Source organism: Paramormyrops kingsleyae, chromosome 5 (genome assembly GCF_048594095.1).
Source record: "Paramormyrops kingsleyae isolate MSU_618 chromosome 5, PKINGS_0.4, whole genome shotgun sequence".
NCBI classification, from domain to species: domain Eukaryota; kingdom Metazoa; phylum Chordata; class Actinopteri; order Osteoglossiformes; family Mormyridae; genus Paramormyrops; species Paramormyrops kingsleyae.
The window spans coordinates 17,258,451-17,279,255 of record NC_132801.1 but is presented as its reverse complement, the minus strand read 5'-3'; the positions used below and the strand labels follow the sequence as shown (position 1 = coordinate 17,279,255).

At 41.1% G+C, this 20,805-nt stretch overlaps 1 protein-coding gene across 1 annotated transcript in view; it reads right to left on the bottom strand.

Moving 5' to 3' along the window:
- Positions 1-2,295: 2,295 nt before the first annotated feature.
- Positions 2,296-20,805, bottom strand: part of rab40b (RAB40B, member RAS oncogene family) — a 33,502-nt gene continuing 14,992 nt past the window's right edge. The window contains exons 2-6 of the mRNA XM_023822659.2: positions 13,268-13,328; positions 11,694-11,754; positions 7,956-8,033; positions 4,821-5,043; positions 2,296-3,328 (exon numbers count right to left, since the gene is read on the bottom strand). Of these exons, the coding sequence (XP_023678427.1) occupies positions 3,057-3,328; positions 4,821-5,043; positions 7,956-8,033; positions 11,694-11,754; positions 13,268-13,328 (695 nt within the window). The 3' untranslated portion in view covers positions 2,296-3,056. The remainder of the gene's footprint in view (positions 3,329-4,820; positions 5,044-7,955; positions 8,034-11,693; positions 11,755-13,267; positions 13,329-20,805) is intronic.

The window sequence follows — 20,805 nt, the reverse complement described above, 5'->3', positions numbered from 1 at the left end:
TAAACTGTCTGAAATTTGAGTTTTTGTCATTTTGCATTTTCTGCATTGATTGACTGCAGCCAACTGTTATATTTTCCTTCTCAGTTTTTTTCTACTTCCTTAGGTTAGCCTAGCAAACAATATAGAAGGAATATGCCTGCTATGACAATGCTGTGAAAGAAACTAACTCATCATAAATAATAAAGGACTGAAATTCTTTAAAATTGAATTGTGGTTTCATATAGATTCAAGATTCTTTATTTGTGTTGAGATGTGTTGAGAGTTTGTCATCAGGTTTGTTTATTGTTCACTGTTGCTTCAAGGTATCTATGACTCAACTGTTTTTTTTGTCCTCCCAAATTATTTTTTTTAATTAAAAAGCTACAGTAAGCCCTTTTGGAGATTCCTGGTCGAAACTGTTATGCTTGCTGCATTGAGGATTTGTAAATCATTACCTGCAGCTTACTACCATTGAACCTATAGATAGTGTCTGCTTATGTATGCAGTAACTTGTAAAAAAAAAGAAAAACCAACATAAATGTAACAAAGAAAACTGAAAATGATTAAAGCTGTGTATGCAAACATGAGAGATGATGCTGCGTGATGTTACTAAGATTCAGGTTTCTGCTGGGTCAGGTATCATGCACGGTGGTTTTCATTTAATGGTATTATCAGCTATGTAGACGAGCTAATAATATAAAAGCACACAGGTAAAGAACTATTGCTAATTCAGGATATGGGCACTGTAATCCATTTCATTATTGTAGGCTTAAAATTCTCCCCACTTCATGCGTCCAATCTGTGTGATGCATTGCTTCTGATCCAAAGGATGGTATTTTGGCAGAGCATAAATATATTCACTGTCTGAGTGGACACAACACTTTAAAACAGTTCACATCAATTGCCAACTTTAACATATTGCTTGAAATATAGTGTTCCCTGAACACCAGCTGAAATCCAGACAGATGATACAGACTCAAGTAGAGGCTATATGAATTTTGGTCAGTGGTCAGTTTTGAGTTTACAGGAGGAAGAACGTACACAGCAATCACGGGAATACAGTGGTACCTCAGAACTCAAACTTAATCCGTTAAGAACTCGGGTTCGAATCCTAAAAAGTTTGAGTTCTGATTGAATTTTCCCCATAAGAAATATTGGAAAACCAATTAATTGGTTCCCTGCCCCAAAAAATTACATATCTATATAAATATGTGTGTGTGTTTTTTTTTAGCATTTAAACACAAAATGAACAGGATAAAACAAGAAGAGCATATACTGTACTAAACACATCTAAGCACATTTATCAAAACAGTAATTTGTAAAGTAAGAAAATAAATGTATCCAAACAATATGTAAAGTTAAAAAAAAAGAATGTGTTCTGCCCCGATTGTCCGCTCCTTCCGTGTGCCACGCCCCCTCGTTAACCCCGTGTGGAATCCCCGTGCGATCAGCTGTTTCTGGTTGTTGTCATTAGTCCTATGTATTTAGTCTGCGTTTCAGTTTGTTTCCCCAGTCTGGTCATTGTTTTGTCCATCTGCGTTTTGCCTGACTTACCTGTAATTAAACCCCGTATTCCCCAATACCCAGATGTCTGCGCCTTTGTCTCCGTTCCGTCTGCGCTCGGCACGATAATATTATTATAAATAAATGTATTAATGGTTTATTATTAAATATACTAAAAGAATTAATAAGAAATCTTTATGTATTTTATTATATAATAATTATTGTTACTGTGTATCATTGTCTAAATGTATGTATTCAGCTAGTGTAAACATGCAGGATGCTATCACAGGGCATGCAAGGCTGAGACTGAAGCATTACCTTTTGTTTCCGCTGAGACGCGTGACTCATTTCCCCGCGCGTACAAAATCTCTGAGGTCAGCGTTCACGGTTTGACTTCTGAGATTCAGATCGAGTTCTAGGTCTTTTTTTTTTTTTCAAACTGGTTGGTTCGACTTTTAAGAAATTCGAGTTCTAATGAGTTTGAGTACTGAGGTAGCACTGTACATGGGATATTTCTTGATAAATAATAAAGAGTGAATATTTGAGTTACATTGTATTATACAAATGGGGGTGATTTCCTCACCCCCTCTGTGGTTTAACAGTCGTTGGTAACCATATGAAATTCTTTTTAAACATAATTACTCATTATGTATATTTAAGGATAATTTTGTCCAGTTAGATACAGTATGACATTATGTGCCTCGTGCTCCATTTTCTCAATAAAATATACTTTCAATATTATATAATAGGATAATACTCAAAACTATGATATTCACCCACACTTAACCAGAGAATCTCCAAGAGTGCAAAAGAGACTTTTCCCATTAGCAGAGTTTATTGGAAATCATAAGCTTTCAATTACAAAATGTCATTCTTGCAGTCCCCATCTTTTTCCACCTCCAACATCTTTGGTATTTTCCTCTTTGAATTATTACTATTGTCACTGTACACTTTTGTTGAAGAAAACTCATACAAACCAAACAATAAAAACACAATAGTATCAAACAATATTATACATATGAAATACATATTTAAATAGCTGCAATGTCCTTCTGTGGTCATCATTTGTTTTAATCTCACTTTTTCTCATGGACTCTTGAAACATTTCCAAGCCTGACATTATAGTTTATCTATGAGATATCCTGATATTCTGTTCAATAGCAAAACATTAAAATGATTTGTTGTGTATAACGATATTCACTCTCATGTCCAGCTTGCAGCGTTCAGAATCCAGGCCACAAATTTAGAACACGTTTAAATATTGATGTATTCTTATTCAGCATAAAACCGCAAACAGTGGCTCAGACCAGGTTTTGAAGCAAAACTGCAATGTGATTTCAGCTCGCCAGCAATTATGTTAACTTTAGGGCTCCGTGAAAGAGCTTACTCCCAAAGCAGAATTCTCTCGCTCCTTTTTATGTGAACCTAGCAGCAGCTTCTGAAAAAGCGATAACCCAGGCTGCAGGCTGCTCTCTTCGTCTCCTTCGCTGCTGCTAGTAGATGCACAGAGCAAGGCTCCAACGAGGCCGACCCAGGAAAGCAGACAGTTTAGGTGAAGGCAGCACCACTCATTCCTATGAGATCTTACAGCTGTTCCTCGCACAGCTTTGAGAGGGGCTCTGCGGCGGACGGATGGGCTTGGATTTCTTCAGGCTGTTCCGCTTGTTGGTGCTGTTGGCTGTGACTGAATACGAGCGGCCATGCATCATTCTGGCATTCAGCCCGTTGGCCATAGAGAAGGATTTGAGGTGGCTTTTTAAGGCAATGGGAAGCGGCAGCTTGTCCACCAGATGTACAGGTGTGCAGGAGACGATGGAGCGGCAACAGAGGTCCTGCAGGCTCAACACTAGGAGTGGCAGAAGAGAAGAGAAAATGCCTTTTTTAATGTGCTTATAGCAGACCTAGTCTGCAGCCCCTTTAAATCAGACTGAAGCCCTGTACATGGCCTTTTTACAGGGGACTGAAGCCCTGTACGTGGCCCTTTTACAGGGGACTGAAGCCCTGTACATGGCCCCTTTACAGGGGACTGAAGCCCTGTACGTGGCCCTTTTACAGGGGACTGAAGCCCTGTACGTGGCCCTTTTACAGGGGACTGAAGCCCTGTACGTGGCCCCTTTACAGGGGACTGAAGCCCTGTATGTGGCCCCTTTACAGGGGACTGAAGCCCTGTACGTGGCCCCTTTATAGGGGACTGAAGCCCTGTATGTGGCCCCTTTAAAGGGGACTGAAGCCCTGTACGTGGCCCCTTTACAGGGGACTGAAGCCCTGTACGTGGCCCCTTTACAGGGGACTGAAGCCCTGGCCCCTTTACAGGGGACTGAAGCCCTGTACGTGGCCCCTTTACAGGGGACTGAAGCCCTGGCCCCTTTACAGGGGACTGAAGCCCTGTACGTGGCCCCTTTACAGGGGACTGAAGCCCTGGCCCCTTTACAGGGGACTGAAGCCCTGTACGTGGCCCCTTTACAGGGGACTGAAGCCCTGTACGTGGCCCCTTTACAGGGGACTGAAGCCCTGTACGTGGCCCCTTTACAGGGGACTGAAGCCCTGGCCCCTTTAGAGGGGACTGAAGCCCTGGCCCCTTTACAGGGGACTGAAGCCCTGTATGTGGCACAAATAACTTTACAAAACTCATTGCAAAACAACTTCATTGTGATATCTTTCACATTTCTGCAGTTTAAAAGACACATGAAACAATTCTGAATTTTGCAACAAAAAAAAAATATATTTTACAAATAAAAGTTTTACCAGTAAGGGGCGCTATTTGTAATATAGTACACAATTCTTCATTTTCATGCCTACTAAAGGTTCTAATGCACAATTCTTGGGAGAAAGCTGTTTAACTTGTTCGCTGTACCAAGTTTTTATTGATTTCATTTATTTAGGAAGCCTGCATCAAGGCAGATATCTGATCCCACAGAGCCGGGGGTAAAACACGATGGCTAGAGAAATGTTTCCTTCTTAAGGAAAAGGTTGCGGTGAAGTAAATCAGAAATACAAATATGCAGGTTTCCTGACAATATCATCAGAAATCAAGCACAGAAACAGTACTATATCTCAGGGTAGGGGCCATTCCGGAATGCATTCATCAATTCCAGTCCATATCAGGAAATGGAACTGGAGTTGGGATTGGAAAAAAAACTATGGAGAACAGAATTGGAATTGAATTCAATTTCAGGGAGATTTAAATTCCAACTCCAGTTCCATTTTCTGATTTGGATTGGAATTGACGAATGCATTCCAGAATGGCCCCAACCCTGCTATATCTACTGCTAGGATGAAATAGCATATGACTGATCTCATTCAGACCATGGGAGGCATCAGTGACTGTGACAGAGTACCTCTGTTGGGCCTCCAGAGGCGCTCCATGCCGTGCCGCATGAGCACAATGCGGGCTAGCTCCGTGAAAGACTCTGTGATGTTGAAGTTGCAGAGAGGGCTGACCTCAAAGAAAGTGATTCCCAGGCGCTCTGCATACACCTGGGCTTGTTCCGTGGTCACTTGGCGCTTGTAGGCCAGGTGCAGGCGGTTCCCCACCAGGATTTTGGGCACACCAGGAGCATGCTGGGAAAGTTCACATACAGAGGAGATAAGATGACCAAACAGAGTAACCAAAAAGGATAACAGCTTTCCTGAACAAAATCTAGGTACATTATCTCATGTTTGAATTAGCAGTCACTTGTAGCAAAGCCTAAACAAATAGTCTAATTTGACTGAAACTAAGGTGTAGAGGTATATACTTATGCAGAAGTGCCAAACAGTAATCCAGGTTAAAAAAAACCCTTACGTCTCTTAGACGCCACACTATAATTTGTATTTATATTGAGGTGGCATGGTGGCTCATTGCCTGACACGTCCTTGTTGTGAGTTTGAATCACAGTTCTGTGTTGCCTGGCATGAGCTGCAGGTGACCCTGAATAAGTGGTTGGATGAATGGAAATGTAGTAGTTATTATTTGGTCATGAAGCAGATATTTTATTCAAAGAAACTAGAAAAGCATAGAATTTTATTACTGTACTGACCTAGATATGCGACTTGTTTTTAAAGTATATTAGCATATCTGATATATCTGAGTTTTAATATTTAACCTTGTTGCCATATGTCTAGTTATTTTCTTTCTTTATAAATGGGTACATATAGTACTGTGCAAAAGTCTTATGCAGTCAAAGAAAAATGTTTCAATGGCCTTCATGTTGGTGTAATACTATGATACTACGGTGGGTGGTTCATCTGCCTAAGCCTCTGTGCTTGTGAATGGAAGATCGCTAATTAATACTTCAGAGTTATTTAACAAATGAAGTTAATTGACCTAGTGGAGAAATGTAACAAATATATGGAATGGCTGAGGTGCCCCTGAGGAGAGGTTTTGGAACCAAAGCGGAGATCATCCAGCCATCCAAGATATCAGGAACATTTTGGAGGGCCAAAGAAATCTTTGTTAGTTTTTATCGTGTTGCTGTTGATTTGCATATGTTTTAATGTTATTATTATTATATTTCTTTTCTGCGCAAATATACACTCACCACACAGACAAATAGCCTTAAACATTTCTTTGACTTTTTCCACAGTATTATACATGCAGTGACAGATTAATTTTGTCAGTTGTTCTGGATGTTTGCATGTCCCCATTTCCATGTAGATCTTCTCCTGTCATATTAAAACTTCCATTTATATGTGTTTTGTACATACTTTCACACACAGCAACTAGAGGTCACCCTTCCTTTTCTTGGGTAATAGATGTCTAATGTTTTCTGCCCAAAAAAATCTTACTGCATGTATTTTGCAGACTTATGAATTCTAACCTGAATTAGAATACTGTATTACTATACAGTACATTATATTACATTTTAAATGTTTTCTCATGGCAAAATGCAAGTATTACAGACAAATTTCTAGGACTGGAAAATTTGTTGCACAATGTGTTATTATTATATTATATATATTATATTATTATTTGTATATCCCACATTTTTATTTCATTCATTCATTCATTTATTCATTTACAATTCTCTCTATTTATAGCTGGGTATCTAACCAGAACAACTTAAGTTGGGCATCTTTCTCACAGGTACCACAGCATTAAAAACATTACAAACAGCTGGTTTAGCTATTGTGGGACTGAAAAGTCCGCTTGATCCTCTATATAAGGAACTGAAATACATAGGAAAGAATTCACTGTCCGAATTATACGCCCTGGTCTTTAGTTAAATTACCATATGAGCTGTGGCCCAACCACAAATATTTTCTATTGTTTTTATAAGGAGGGTAATTATCTTTTTTTAATAGCCAATGCATTTTCTATACACAGTGTCTTTATTATTGTCACAGTCACTTTCTGGGCCACCTTATATGTGTCACTCTCTCTTTGCCAGTGTGACAGTTAGCTTCTGTTGTCAATCAAACCCTCATCGTTTTCAACAGACTCACTATTTAGGCTGTCTGTGGGTGGGTTATCCTTATTTAGAGCTGACATTATGTACTAATGTAACACCATTATAAACTGACCCTGTGCTTGTTAAACCTGGAGGCAAGTGCCTAAAATTACTGTAGACACATTCTTAAATGTTATGTTTAATTAGCTCATGGAAACAGCACAGAAAACAAGATAATGTGCAACAGTGAGGTAATGAGACGAACACACAGATTCCATATATAAAGCACGCTCCACAATTATTGCCACCCATTGTAAAGATTTGTAAAGACATTGGAAAAATGCAAAAAAAATCCAACCTTTCATTAAAAAAAATTATTCAAAGAAAAACAAATCCTTCATCAATAAATAATTATTTTCAACAAAATCACATGTTCCACAATTACTGGCCCCCCAGCATTTAATACTTTGTATAACCTCCCTTCTCCTATAACATTTTATAGGGTTAGAGAATACAGAGCAGGGCATCTGAGACCATTCCTCTTCACGGAACCTCTCCAGATCATCCAGGGTCCTAGGCCCTCTGTTGTGCACTCTGCTCTTCAGCTCAATACACAGGTTTTCAATGGGGTTCAGGTCAGGGGACTGAGATGGCCATGGCAGAAGCTTGATTCTGTGATCAACTAACCATTTTTGTGTTGATTTGGATATGTGATTTGGATCATTGTCCTGCTGGAAGATTAAATGACGGCCCAGATTTCGTTTCCTGGCAGAGCCAGCCAGATTTTGATTTAAAATGTCCTGGTATTTCATGGAGTCCATAATGTCATGTACCCTAACGAGATTTCCAGAGCCTTTGGAGGAAAAACAGCCCCAGAACATCACAGAACCACAGAACCTTCTAATTCTAGCCATCCTTCTTTTTACACCAAACCCACCTTGAATGTTGAATGCCAAACACACACTCTCTCTCTCTCAAACGCACACACACACCCATATATGTATATGTGTATATATATATATATATATATATATATATATATATATATATATATATAGAGAGAGAGAGAGAGAGAGAGAGAGAGAGAGGGAGCAGGACTCTTACCTCATTAATTTCTTTGATCCATCTGTCAATGCCATCAAAGGACCAACGATTTGTGATGTCATACACAAGGATTACACCCTGTCAAAAACCCACAGTGTTAAAGAGTAATCAAATGCTTTGAAAAGCTGCACTGAGCAGCTGTGCTACACTTCACTCTACATTTTACTATAGAGTGTTGAAAATTTAAGGTAAACCAAGACAAATAATCACCCATTGACCACTATTTGTGCTAAACACAGCAGAAGCATGCAGTGCACTTCCTTACCGACGATAAGGGACAAACCGTCACATCATGTCCGTGCCTGTTTGCATCTCTCTATGGCCGAAGAAGCCGAGGACATCACGGCGGGAGGGTGACATTTCCCGTGGCGCCCTCGCTCAAGGGTATCCGAGCGTGACATTTACCGGGCTCCCAGCATACGGCGGGGTGCCTCTGATGCCCCCCCCCCCACCCCCGCCCCCGCCTCACTCTCAAGCTTGCTCGCATAGCTGCACTGACCTGCTCAACCTTTACATGGATCTGTCTGTCTGTCTGTCTCTGTCTATCTATCTATCTATTCGTACTCCACATTGAAGCATTACTGGCTGGTGGAATCTGACTGCTGACACGTCCCATTTTACTACTTGTGTACATTTCCTTTGCGAATCATTGCTGACTGGTGCTGATTTTATGGCCACTAATGAAACCGTAAGAAAAGCAAACTGGCAGGTTTATTACATGGATGGAGAGGACATTGTGTACTGCCAGCTCGCTTCCTTGCTTGTCGGGGGCGTCATTTCCATGGTAACCCTCAGCCTTTCCATTTATCGGGCCAGTGAAGCCGTGCCGGACAGCGCTCTATAGGGAGCCGTCCCGGACACCTGTTCACAGGCTGATTGGCGGCCTGATTATGGTCCCTCTCCCACACATGGTTCAAACATGCCTTCTAATCATCACATATCACACTCAAACTGCATGGCCTAGAATGTCCTGCTGAGGGTCAGTCTGTGGCACAGCGAGACTTACTCTTAAGTATACGGGCACATCAGCTTGTGTACAGAGCCATTCCTCTGTACCATCCCTCCATGTCCTCATTTAGCTAACAATCTCAACAAAAACTAGTCAGTAGGGGGCGCTAGTACGAGAACAGAACAAATATGTGGAATGTCCGGTGGTCCAAATAAGACCTTGAGAACCTCTGGACTAGCTATATCTATGTGAGGTCCTAAGAGCAGCAGTATTATTTTTGCTGTAGATCTATGCATTAACGTATCAGAAATAGGAGATAGTTGCATATGTGAGTGTTAAAGCAACTTTTACATTCAAATAAACAAACTTGTGTCCCTTCATAACCAGGCTCTTGCCCTGAATTTCATGAGATATACCCTGTAATCACTGCGGCATCTTCTCTAACAACCCACCTGTGACCTTGTAGGAATACCCTGTCTGAATTAAATGTTATTCTGTTATAATTTAGTGTTACATAATATAACCCAGTTTCCAAAATAGTTAGCATGGTGCAAAAATGTAAATAAAAAAAAGAATGCAATGATTTGCAAATCATATAAATCCATGATTAATTGAAAACAGAACACAGACAACATATCAAATGCTGAATCTAAGAAATGTTATTGTTTTATGACAAATACATGTTCAATTTCAATTTTATGCCAGCAACAAAAAAGTTAGGATGGGGCAGCAAAAGAATGGAAAAGTTGTGTGATGCTAAATCAAAACACCTGGTGGAATATCTCATAAATAAATAGGTTCATTGGCAACAGCTCAGTAAGATGATTGGGTATAAGAAGAGCCTCCCAGAGAGGCAGAGTCTAACAATTTAAGAATAATGTTCCTCGACATAATATTGCAAAGGATTTGGGCATTTCATCATGTACAGTACACAATATCATTAAAGGATTCAGAAAATCCAGAGAAATCTGTGTACGCAAGGGACAAGGGCGAGAACCAATATTGGATAGCCGTGATCTTTGGGTCCTCAGGCGACACTGCATTAAAAACAGACATGGTCCTATAGTGGAAATCACTGCATGTGCTCAAAAATACTTCTGACAACCACTGTCTGTGAACTCAGTTCATCACTGCATCCACAACTGCAGGATGAAACACTACCATGCAAAGAAGAAACCATATCTCTGGGCCCAAGCTCATTTAAGATGGATTGAGGCAAAATGGAAAATTGTCCTGTGGTCTGATGAATCAAAATCTCACATTTTTGTTGGAGATCAGGAATGCCGTGTCCTCCGAGCTAAAGAGGAGAGTTACCATCCAGCTTGTTATCAGTGGACAGTTCAAACGCCAGCATCTGTGATGGTATGGGGGTGCATTAGTGCCCATGGCTTGGGTAGCTAGTGCATTTGGGAAGGCACCATTAATGCTGAATGAGATATGCAGGTTTTGGAGAAACATATGCTGCCCTCCAGACAGCATCTTTTTCAGAGAAGGCCTTGTATATTTCAGCAAGACGATGCCAAACCGCATTCCATGCGTATTTACAACAGCATGGTTCTGTAGTAGAAGAGTCCGGGTGCTAGATTGGCCTGCCTGCAGTCCAGACCTGTCACCCACTGAAAACATCTGGTGCATCATGAAACGAAAAAATATGACAAAGGAGACCCTGGACTGTTGAGCAACTGAAATCCTATAACAGGCAAGAATGGGAGAACATTTCGCTTTCAGAACTCCAGCAACTGGTCTCCTCAGTTCCCAAACATTTACAGTGTTGTTAAAAGAAGAGATGATGCAACGCAGTGGTAAACATGCCCGTCTCCCAAATTTTTTTAATGTGTTGCTGGCATCAAATTCAAGTGGAGCATATATTTGACACAGAACAATAACATTTCTGTTTCAACATTTGATATGTTGTTTTGGTTGTATTTTCAATTAAATATGAGTTTACATGATTTGTAAATCACTGCGTTCAGTTTTTTTTTTTTTTTACATTTTACACAGCGTCTCTTTTTTGGAAACGGGGTTGTACCAACTTTAAAGTGCAATGCTTACGATTAGTAAGCACATACAGGGGCAGTTAAACGAGGAAGGTTTCATGAGGTTCAGGCACAGAAATTATCTTTTGGAATATACTCCTGTTATGCTGCCACAGAGAATGTGCCACCAGTGCCAGCATTGTGTTGAGCGGAAATTGCCGGATAATGTTCACCTAATCAAATCTCCAAAGTACGGCAGTCCTCCAAGCACACTAATCTGCAGTCTAGAAAGCACACTGCAGTTTCTGCCTGGGTTACGCATTAAGCGTAGTGGCGTTCCCTGGTTTTCCTGACATCTGAGGGCCGACACTGTTTGACAAATGTGCAGGAACGACACTGTTTGACCGTGCTGTTCCAAATGCCATATTTATTTGGTGCTGTCGGTATAACTACGACACCCTAAGGAACCTGAAAGCATGCGGTTCCACTCTGATGACCTTGAGTAGACTTGAAACACTCCCTTAATTGACTTAAAGAGGTGAATAATCACACTTTTATAATTCGTTCCAGTGATAGATTAGATTTTATATATCATACACGCAACAATAAGAATGTTAACTATCGCTGCTTGAACCCATAACAAGGTGAAATCTTTTTCCCAAAGATGTTTTGCAGCCTTGTGCATTGTGCTGTCTCTGATAGGCTCCAGACCCCCCGCGACACTGAGTAGTTGGTACATGGATGGATGGAGAACAATTAATATTTCATTTATGCATCCCCTGCAAGAACATCAGCACCATTCCTGTAAATTACCTGTGCTCCTCTGGAATAGGACCGAAATATGGTGCAGAACCTTCCTTGGCCAGAAGTGTCCCTGAAAGAAAACATTGTGGGGCCTCAGTTGTCAAATTCACATGTTGGTGCCTAAACTCAACACTGAGTCCTTTTTATACACAATAAAAGTGCTGTTTTATTACTTTTGTGTTTGTGCTCAGCAATTACCCTGCATAGAATATGCCTTTCCACTCCAAATACACTGGCACACACCTTCGTCCATAGCAAGTGGCCCTCCTGCACAATTATTCTTTATAAATATGTGCATACACTGGTAAACTGAAAATTAGAGAACGTGTTTCATTATTGTGTGGTGATACTGATACCATCATCTGTGTGTGGAAAGTGTTACGCTTCAGCAAAGGACCAAAACGCAGAATAGTGTTTTACTTCATGAGATCATAATAGCTGGATGTAAAAAAGAAAAGTTTGTGGAGCAGAAGCATTTTTCCCATACGCTCAGCACCAAAGGACACAGAGGACCCTTTTATGTAAGTCTGAATTCTTAGCTTTTTTCTGGCATAGAAAAAAAGTAGACTAATTTTTGGAAAAAACAAAATAAAAAGTGAATGATCAGTCTCCACTGTTTTGACTTGTTGCATTTACGGGACAAAAGCTACTTTACAATCGCGGGCTACTCCTTCCCTAAGAGGCCCCGTGTCCTCACACTCATCTTAAAACTGCATCCAGTCACCAGCCTCACTGTGGATCTCACAGATTCGCAGAGAAGCACACACTTCCATTTCTTGTATAATGTTTTATGATGTGATTTTCCGCAGCACGAGTTCAAAAGTAAATTTTTTTTTTATGGCATTTCTGATTCTGGCGGCAGAAGGGTAGAGACTGCAGGGAGGACTGATGTGTTAAATCATTTACAAAGCTGCATTTCACAGATATGATTACCATGTGCCTGGTGCGGTGGGGATGGGGGGGGGGGGGGGAGAGGTTCATGGAAAATTAAAAACACCATTTGCTAAAGCGCTGCCTCCCCTGAAACTCCATACCAAAATCTTTCAAATCAATAATTCAATATTTACCCAACTGAGAGTGCAGCCTTCTAAAAATACGAGTGGATGGAGCAGAGCTGGGATGTCACTGGGGCAAGGGCACGCCGCCTGGCAGTCACACTGTGATCGCCAGCACACATGCGCTTTGTCTATCAATCCTGACAAGGACCTGCCTTTTCAGTGCTACGCCCTGCAGTGACTTCTGATGATGGTACTGGCTTGTCTCTGGACACTTAAAACTATTGTGTGATTATGCAATATCCCCTGCTCACAAGCTACCCAAACAAACAAATAAATAAATCATTGCAAGTCAGTTTTCTCAACATCAAATTACACTGTCGCATCATAAGTAAAAACTGAATGGATGATTCATCTCCTTCAGATAGTTCAGGCTTTTTGTGCATCATGCATACTCGCAGTTTTAATGATCATTAAGCAGGCGCAGAAGCCAGCTTTTTGAGAGGTGTGTGCATTATTGTATGTATGTGTTTGTTGCTAAGCCTGCTGTAGCTAACAATGGTTCTTTGAAGTTCACTCCAAACTTACCAGAGCTGTAATTTAACCCTCCGTCCGTCCAGGAGAATGGTGGTTGTCTTGTAATCAATTCCTGTCAATGGGGGGGGAAATAAGAAAACTTTACACAAGCTGTCCATATGGCTGCAGCCTTAGGGTATATTTGCACAGAGCCGCCTGTCGCTTTTTTAAAACTGATCTTGCTCGACAGGCTGAAGCTGAGACAGCCATTGACAGACATGACAAGCACAGATGACCAAAGCACTCTGGATAGGGCCTTGCGTGTGAGCATGATGGGGGAGCATTTAGAGGGCATTACAATGTCAATCCAGAGACAATCAGTGGCTGTATTTGGATATCGGGCTGACTCACTTGCATGCCCAGGATGTTACGGAATTTGTTTTTGGACACTGATGGCCGCGTTGAGGGTCCAAAGGGGTCCTGCATATGATCTTATCACAATGTAGGTTTTTACTTTGCCTTTCTGAGCTCTGATGAGACTGACAAGGCTATCTCTACTCTATTCCATGACTGAGATGGGTTTATGATGCTAGAGGTGTCAAGGCCACGCTGTCTAGATTCGAGTGACATTGGGCACAGCATGCTTCTGGAATTACGTCTATAGTTCCATGATCCAAAGTCCCAGGCTGTAACTCTTTTAGTGCCGTTGGGCCACCTGACCCGCATGGGTGGGGTATGTGCACTTTATTAGAGCACTTCACAGCAATCAAAAGCAGAACATCTACAGCTCTCCATTATATCATAACAGGAAAAACAAACCAGTAGCACTTTACACATCCTGCTAACATTCTTGTGCTCCCATATGGATGAATGTATTTTAATAAAACCAAGACAGGAATAGAACTCTGACAGTATAATCCACCGAAAATAGCCATCCATCCATCCACCCATCCATCCACCCATCCATCCATCCATCCATCCAATCATCCAATCATCCTTGTTCAAGTTTCTAAAGTAATTTGTCACATAGGCAGTTATATTCAGTACAATGTGCAGTGAAATGCATTATTGACTAACTCCAGTCTATAAACATTGAATTTACGTATAGGCACATGAGTATAAAGACATAAGACACTCTCCAGGTGTGGCCTATGGTAAAGCCAGTTATCTAGATATCGTTTAATTTAGCTGCAGATGTAGTCTCGCACAAAGGGAAATGTGATATTCTGCATTTTGAAGCATGTTCTTCAGTTAACACTGTGAAAGGTCCACCTGCCAACTGTGTGATGTTTACCAAACAGGGCGGCTTATTCGGGATGCCATCAGAGTGGCCGGGAATGCCAGGGGACAGTGACTCCTGTCTGCCACTTGCATGCATTGCTTGTGCATTCACAGCAAAACCACACTGCATTTGTATGTCTCACGGATTTTTAAAAAATCATGTTCCAAAACAATGCATACATAAAAAGAGCAATACCTATATAATTGCATTGTCTTTCCTGCTATGCAACCTGAAAGTATATAAATCCTTTCTTGTCCAGAAATACATCAAAAGTATAAATTAAAATGTGTAAAGTGCAGATTATGAATGTTTACTGATGTCAAACTATATGGCACTGTGTGCATAACGCCTTCTGTAAATAAAGTAAATACTGTAAATATACATTTCCTGAGAAAGACATATTGAACTGCATAAGTTAACAGTTTAACAGTGTGAAACAACATCCAGGAGCCTCTTAATCTGTGTGTTCAATTTAACAGCAGACATGTAAGACAAAGCAGCCACAGCTGCATTACATTGTACTCAACACCTGGCTTGGAGACAGTGTGATTCCTAGAAACATTTTGGAAATAATATCCCCCATTTACCTCAATCAAATTCTTCTGCAGACATGACATGGTCAGTAAGGAATGTCATGTGTGCTCTTGCATGTGTGTGGACTTGAGGCACCCGAATGTGCATGACAATACTGATTTCAAATATTCCTGAAGTCTAACACATGAATACCTTGCTCAGATTAATAAATGGGTGCATTACTTCACATTTTCTGATGTGAAGGATAGAAATGCCATGCTGTGAAAGTGAAATTCACACTGGCCCTCAACCAGAAAACATGAGTCATGCTCTCAAGTGTAGGTGGAAAATGGCAGAACAAAGGCAGGGCTTCAAAAAAAGTGCATCAGTAGGCCTCCTAACATTAGACATTTAATATCCCTTTGGAGAGATGTGGAAAGCTCTGGGCTTATACTCAAGCAAACAAAGCACAGTTTGTAGCTGAGCCTGTGAGCACCTGGCCAAGGTTCTCATGTTGAAGCAGTGGACTGATGGTCTATTAGCCAGACACGTGGCTTCAGTCTACCTTCTGTGAAACAATATTTACAAGAATATCAAGATAATTAAATGTTTAAAATTTATGTCATGATTTCCTAGAAAAAGAGGATTTTTCCAAAGGTCTGGGGTGGATGAGGAACTCATCTATCAGACATCAGTGGTACATAAGCTCTGGGTAATGGTCTGGTGTACATGAGAGGGGATTTGCTGTCCAGAAAACTGGGGCAAACTATTGGGATGCTTTGTCAGGGGATGGTCTCAGATTAACAGCAAAACAGCTTTAGTTTGACTCCTTTCGACACCATGTCAGTGCTGTCCCAAAGGTAAATGGACATCAAAATAAATCACAGTGCTGTGTCAGTGCTGTCCCAAAGGTAAATGGACATCAAAATAAATCACAGTGCTGTGTCAGTGCTGTCCCAAAGGTAAATGGACATCAAAATAAATCACAGTGCTGTGTCAGTGCTGTCCCAAAGGTAAATGGACATCAAAATAAATCACAGTGCTGTGTCAGTGCTGTCCCCAAGGTAAATGGACATCAAAATAAATCACAGTGCTGTGTCAGTGCTGTCCCAAAGGTAAATGGACATCAAAATAAATCACAGTGCTGTGTCAGTGCTGTCCCAAAGGTAAATGGACATCAAAATAAATCACAGTGCTGTGTCAGTGCTGTCCCAAAGGTAAATGGACATCAAAATAAATCACAGTGCTGTGTCAGTGCTGTCCCCAAGGTAAATGGACATCAAAATAAATCACAGTGCTGTGTCAGTGCTGTCCCCAAGGTAAATGGACATCAAAATAAATCACAGTGCTGTGTCAGTGCTGTCCCCAAGGTAAATGGACATCAAAATAAATCACAGTGCTGTGTCAGTGCTGTCCCAAAGGTAAATGGACATCAAAATAAATCACAGTGCTGTGTCAGTGCTGTCCCAAAGGTAAATGGACATCAAAATAAATCACAGTGCTGTGTCAGTGCTGTCCCCAAGGTAAATGGACATCAAAATAAATCACAGTGCTGTGTCAGTGCTGTCCCCAAGGTAAATGGACATCAAAATAAATCATAGTACTGTGTCAGTGCTGTTCCAAAGGTAAATCCATCCATCCATCCATCCATCCATTACCTACCACTTGTCCGGGGTTCGGGTCCTGGGGGTAGCAGCTTCAGTATAGATACCCAGACCTCCCTCTCCCCAGCTACCTCTACCAGCTCCTTGGGGGGGATGCCGAGGCGTTCCCAGGCCAGCCGAGAGATATAATCCCTACAGTGTGTCCTGGGTCTGCCCCGGGGCCTCCTCCCTGTAGGACATGCACGGAAAACCTGTGCCAGTGCTCTCCCCACACGACACAGCTGTGCAAAGGCCTGTACTTGGAATTCTCTGCTGTATTCTCTCTCAAATGATATGATGTTTACATTCCCATACAGAAACCTCTGGAAGGTATATTTACTTCCCCGAAGGGCTCTGTTGCAACCTCACTTATGAATTATGGAAGACAAACAGCAGGGCTCCAGAAATGCAGCCCGACTGCACACAGATAAACAAGAAGCGTAGGACCGGACTTCTTGAAACGGAGTTCTCACACGATCAGGCAAACGTGCTACTGGAAACATGCTGTTCTGCTTCCTCTCTGGCAGGCAGGGAGCAGGAACACAGTCCCCCAACAATGAGTTATGTTAAAAGCAGCCAGAAGAGCAACATACTTCTGCTATGCAGTTAACCACCAACTGCAATTCTGCTTCAGCACTTTTTTCCAGATAAACTACAACAGCTATACCTTGTCCACAATCTTAAATCCTTCATATTACAATATACCAGTTGGTTTTGATCTTTAGAAATCTGGAATCCCTCTGTGGATCGAAACATGTACATGGAATTCGTTTGTGTATGTGGCATTAATCTCAATGATAAGGAGAGAGGGTCCCGCGGGAAGAGATAAACTAGTCCTGAATTTTATGATGAATCGCCAGTGAAAGTCAGTTCATGCAATCCAGTTGTTCCCAACTTTAACACTCTCCCCACTGAACAAAGTGGACGTAACCATGAGTTCCTTAATAAATATCTGATATCGTTCTCCAGCTGTTGCCTTCCTCCCTGCCTTCTTTATAAGTGGCATTTGAATCCGTATCATACCTGAACAATCCCTTTGTTGTTCCTGCCATGGTACAGGCTCCATTGTTCACACCCGGACCGGACAAGCGACACCTCCAGCAGTGGTCGAGCGTAACCACCGTGATCCAGTTGACGGATAGCTTTGACAGCAGCCTCTAATATTACACACTGACTGAATTTGTCTGCGTTCTACAGTAACAAGCCACATGATTCCTTCCAGGAATATAGAACCCATAGGACACTGGTGAGGCTTTGCAGTGTTTTGCCCAAAACTGAATCCATGTTATCTGTTGATGCTTTGCAAATTGCATATTTAACAACATCATGGGTCCTGAACAGATGTTATCATTCACAGCTTACCTCAGACAGGGGAAAAGAGTAGAATTATGCCAGTTTACTGACACTAAACGGTACTAAACAGCAGTTTTTTTTTTACAGTTATATATATACACACACACACACAGGTTTGTAATTATATCTTTGTGGGGACTGTCCATTCACTCCTATGGAGAAAACTCTAATCCCAACATGACAACCTTAACCCCTACCCAGCCCTAACCTTAACTGTAAGTAACCAAAATACGAGACCTTTGGCATTTAATTTCTATGCATTCATAGATCTTTGCGGGGACCTGGAAACTGGTCCCCACAACATCAAAATAACAGGTTTTTATTTCATTGTGGGGAACATTTGGTCCCCACAATGTAATATAAACATAATCCACACACACACACACATTCATTTTCTGAGTTTACGTGCTATGTCAAAATATCAGCTGAAAGGCATACTATTGCTCCAAAAGAAAAAAAAATATTGTACTATAAATATTTTACTTATTTCTATTTTGGTACCAAAATCTTCATTCACCAAGTAGTGCAACAGATCACTGGGTTTCACTGTCACCTCTGCTGTTTCGGGTTTGAATGCCCCCCTGCTCTGTGTGTGGTATTTGCATGATCTCCCTTGTTTACCAGCCGTCCTCCACATTCTCTGCCTTCCTCCTACAATCTAAAAACACAGTTAGGTAAACTGGCATCTTTAGCTTGTCCATACTGTCTACCCTGCCTTCTGCGCTATGCAGCTTGGGATAAGCTGCAGGCTCACCCTAACTCTGCATTATCATTGATAAATAAACAGACTTTTTTGCATTACAGCCATTGTCGACAAGATATTTATAGGATACTATTTTGCTTAGCAAAAGTTCAAGGAGTCACTACTACCATTTTTTTTTCGATCAACAACGTCTGAAGGCCAGTCTGGACTCATCCTTTCATGGTCACATTCAGCTCCAGCTCACAGCTACTGGAAAGCAGTTCCTGTGAGCTGCTTACATTCACTGCATGCTGCAGCATCTTGTACACGACCCAGGTCCAGAGAGAGGCAGTGTTACGTAAGAGCTAGTGACTAATTATAATCCTTCCTGACACATATCACAACAAGGCCTTCTGCCTGCTGGCAGCATTGTGTGGTTCTCCATGGGAACATCGCTCCAGAGAAGTAAGACCCCCCCAGCCCCCTACCCCAGCCCCCTTGCACTGGAAAAAGTAGCCAGAGCAAAGGAATATTCAAGGGCAGCACAACTGAATCATGATCATCACATTGGAGTGTACAAATAAAAGCAGTGCTATATAATTATTTAACAGCTTCCAATATGTCTCCTAAAATGAGGTGCAGATCTACAGTATTTACATATGTGATGTGTTTTCTATGTTAACATTAGTATGATTGTGTGTGTGTGTGTGAGAATTAGGTTTATATTACATTGTTCAATGTAATAAAAATCAGTTATTGATGTTTTTCAGGTCCACACAAAGATCTGTCAATGCAATCAAAAATTAAAAATGCATTGTCTTGTATTTTGTTTGGTTACTTATGGTTAAGGTCAGGGCTGGGTAGGGGTTAAGGTCGTCATGTTGGGATTAGAGTTTTCCCCATAGAAGTAAATGAAAAGTCCCCACAAAGATATAATTACAAACCTGTGTGTGTGTGTCTGTCTGTTTGTGTCTGTTTGTGTGTGTGTGTGTGTGTGTGTTTGTGTGTGTGTGTGTGTGTGTGTGTGTGTGTGTGTGTGTCTGCCCTTAGGTAGACTGTCATTCTACCTGGGATGTACTGAAGCCTCATCCCTGTGACTCTAAGCAGGATAAATGCTTAAAATAATAGAGGATGAATGTTACAGTGTCTCAGCGATACACGTCTATGCAGGCAGGACTCCAGACTAACTTTTCCAATGGTAGCACTGGTGCTACAAACTCTCAGTTGGTCGCACCAGCACATGATTTGGTTGTGCCTCTTTTTACTTTTAGGTGTAGCACGCTATTAACCAATGACCTTGCATGCTGATGAATAGTTGTCCTAATTTGCATAACCTAATTGTTCTATTTATGAAAGATTGACAATGACTCAAGGCTTAATGCAGTAACTATATTTGCAAAATATTTTAATCTGATCATTAATTCTAATAACTCTCATCATAACTTGTGCCTGTCTTGGGACGTACCTTTAGCTCCACCTCTCCACCAGCCTCCTCCTCTTTCTACTCTTTTAGTTTTTTTTTTAATAATCAGCTACAGATCGCTTCATTTTTGGAACATATAAACACCATAGATAAGGTGAATTTTTTCACGCGTTTTATCACTAGTGCACGCAAACGTATTCAGTCCCGTGTGCAGGTAGAGAGGGACCAACTCAGCAAAAAGAAAACAAAACGCTGATCTAGGGTAGAAGAAAGAAAAAACTTTTGCATGCAATTTGTTAACGCTGAAGCAAAACATCTTAATGATTATCATACACACAGATGTGACGATGTGAAATTTTAAGTCGCACACTCTCATAAATTGGGGTCACAGTCTATAGCCCTGGTAGGCTTAACCTGCACTTTCCAATATTTCTATTTCATATATTTCATTGTTATATTTATTAATTTATTTGTTTTGTAAGTTTACTTAATATCAGGAAACTAGGCTGTAAAACATTCCCTTGGCGTAGCTGAACTGTAGCACTGTATCTAAGCGCCTAATTCGATAAAAAATACATTAATTCACTCCGACAGTATACACAAGCAAAATGCTAACATGCTATAAAGTAATGTTGCAGCTTTAAATAGCACTATCAGTAATCAAGTAGCAGCAGTAATTAGGGTCTTTAACAGTGATGTTCTTAACGCATGCAA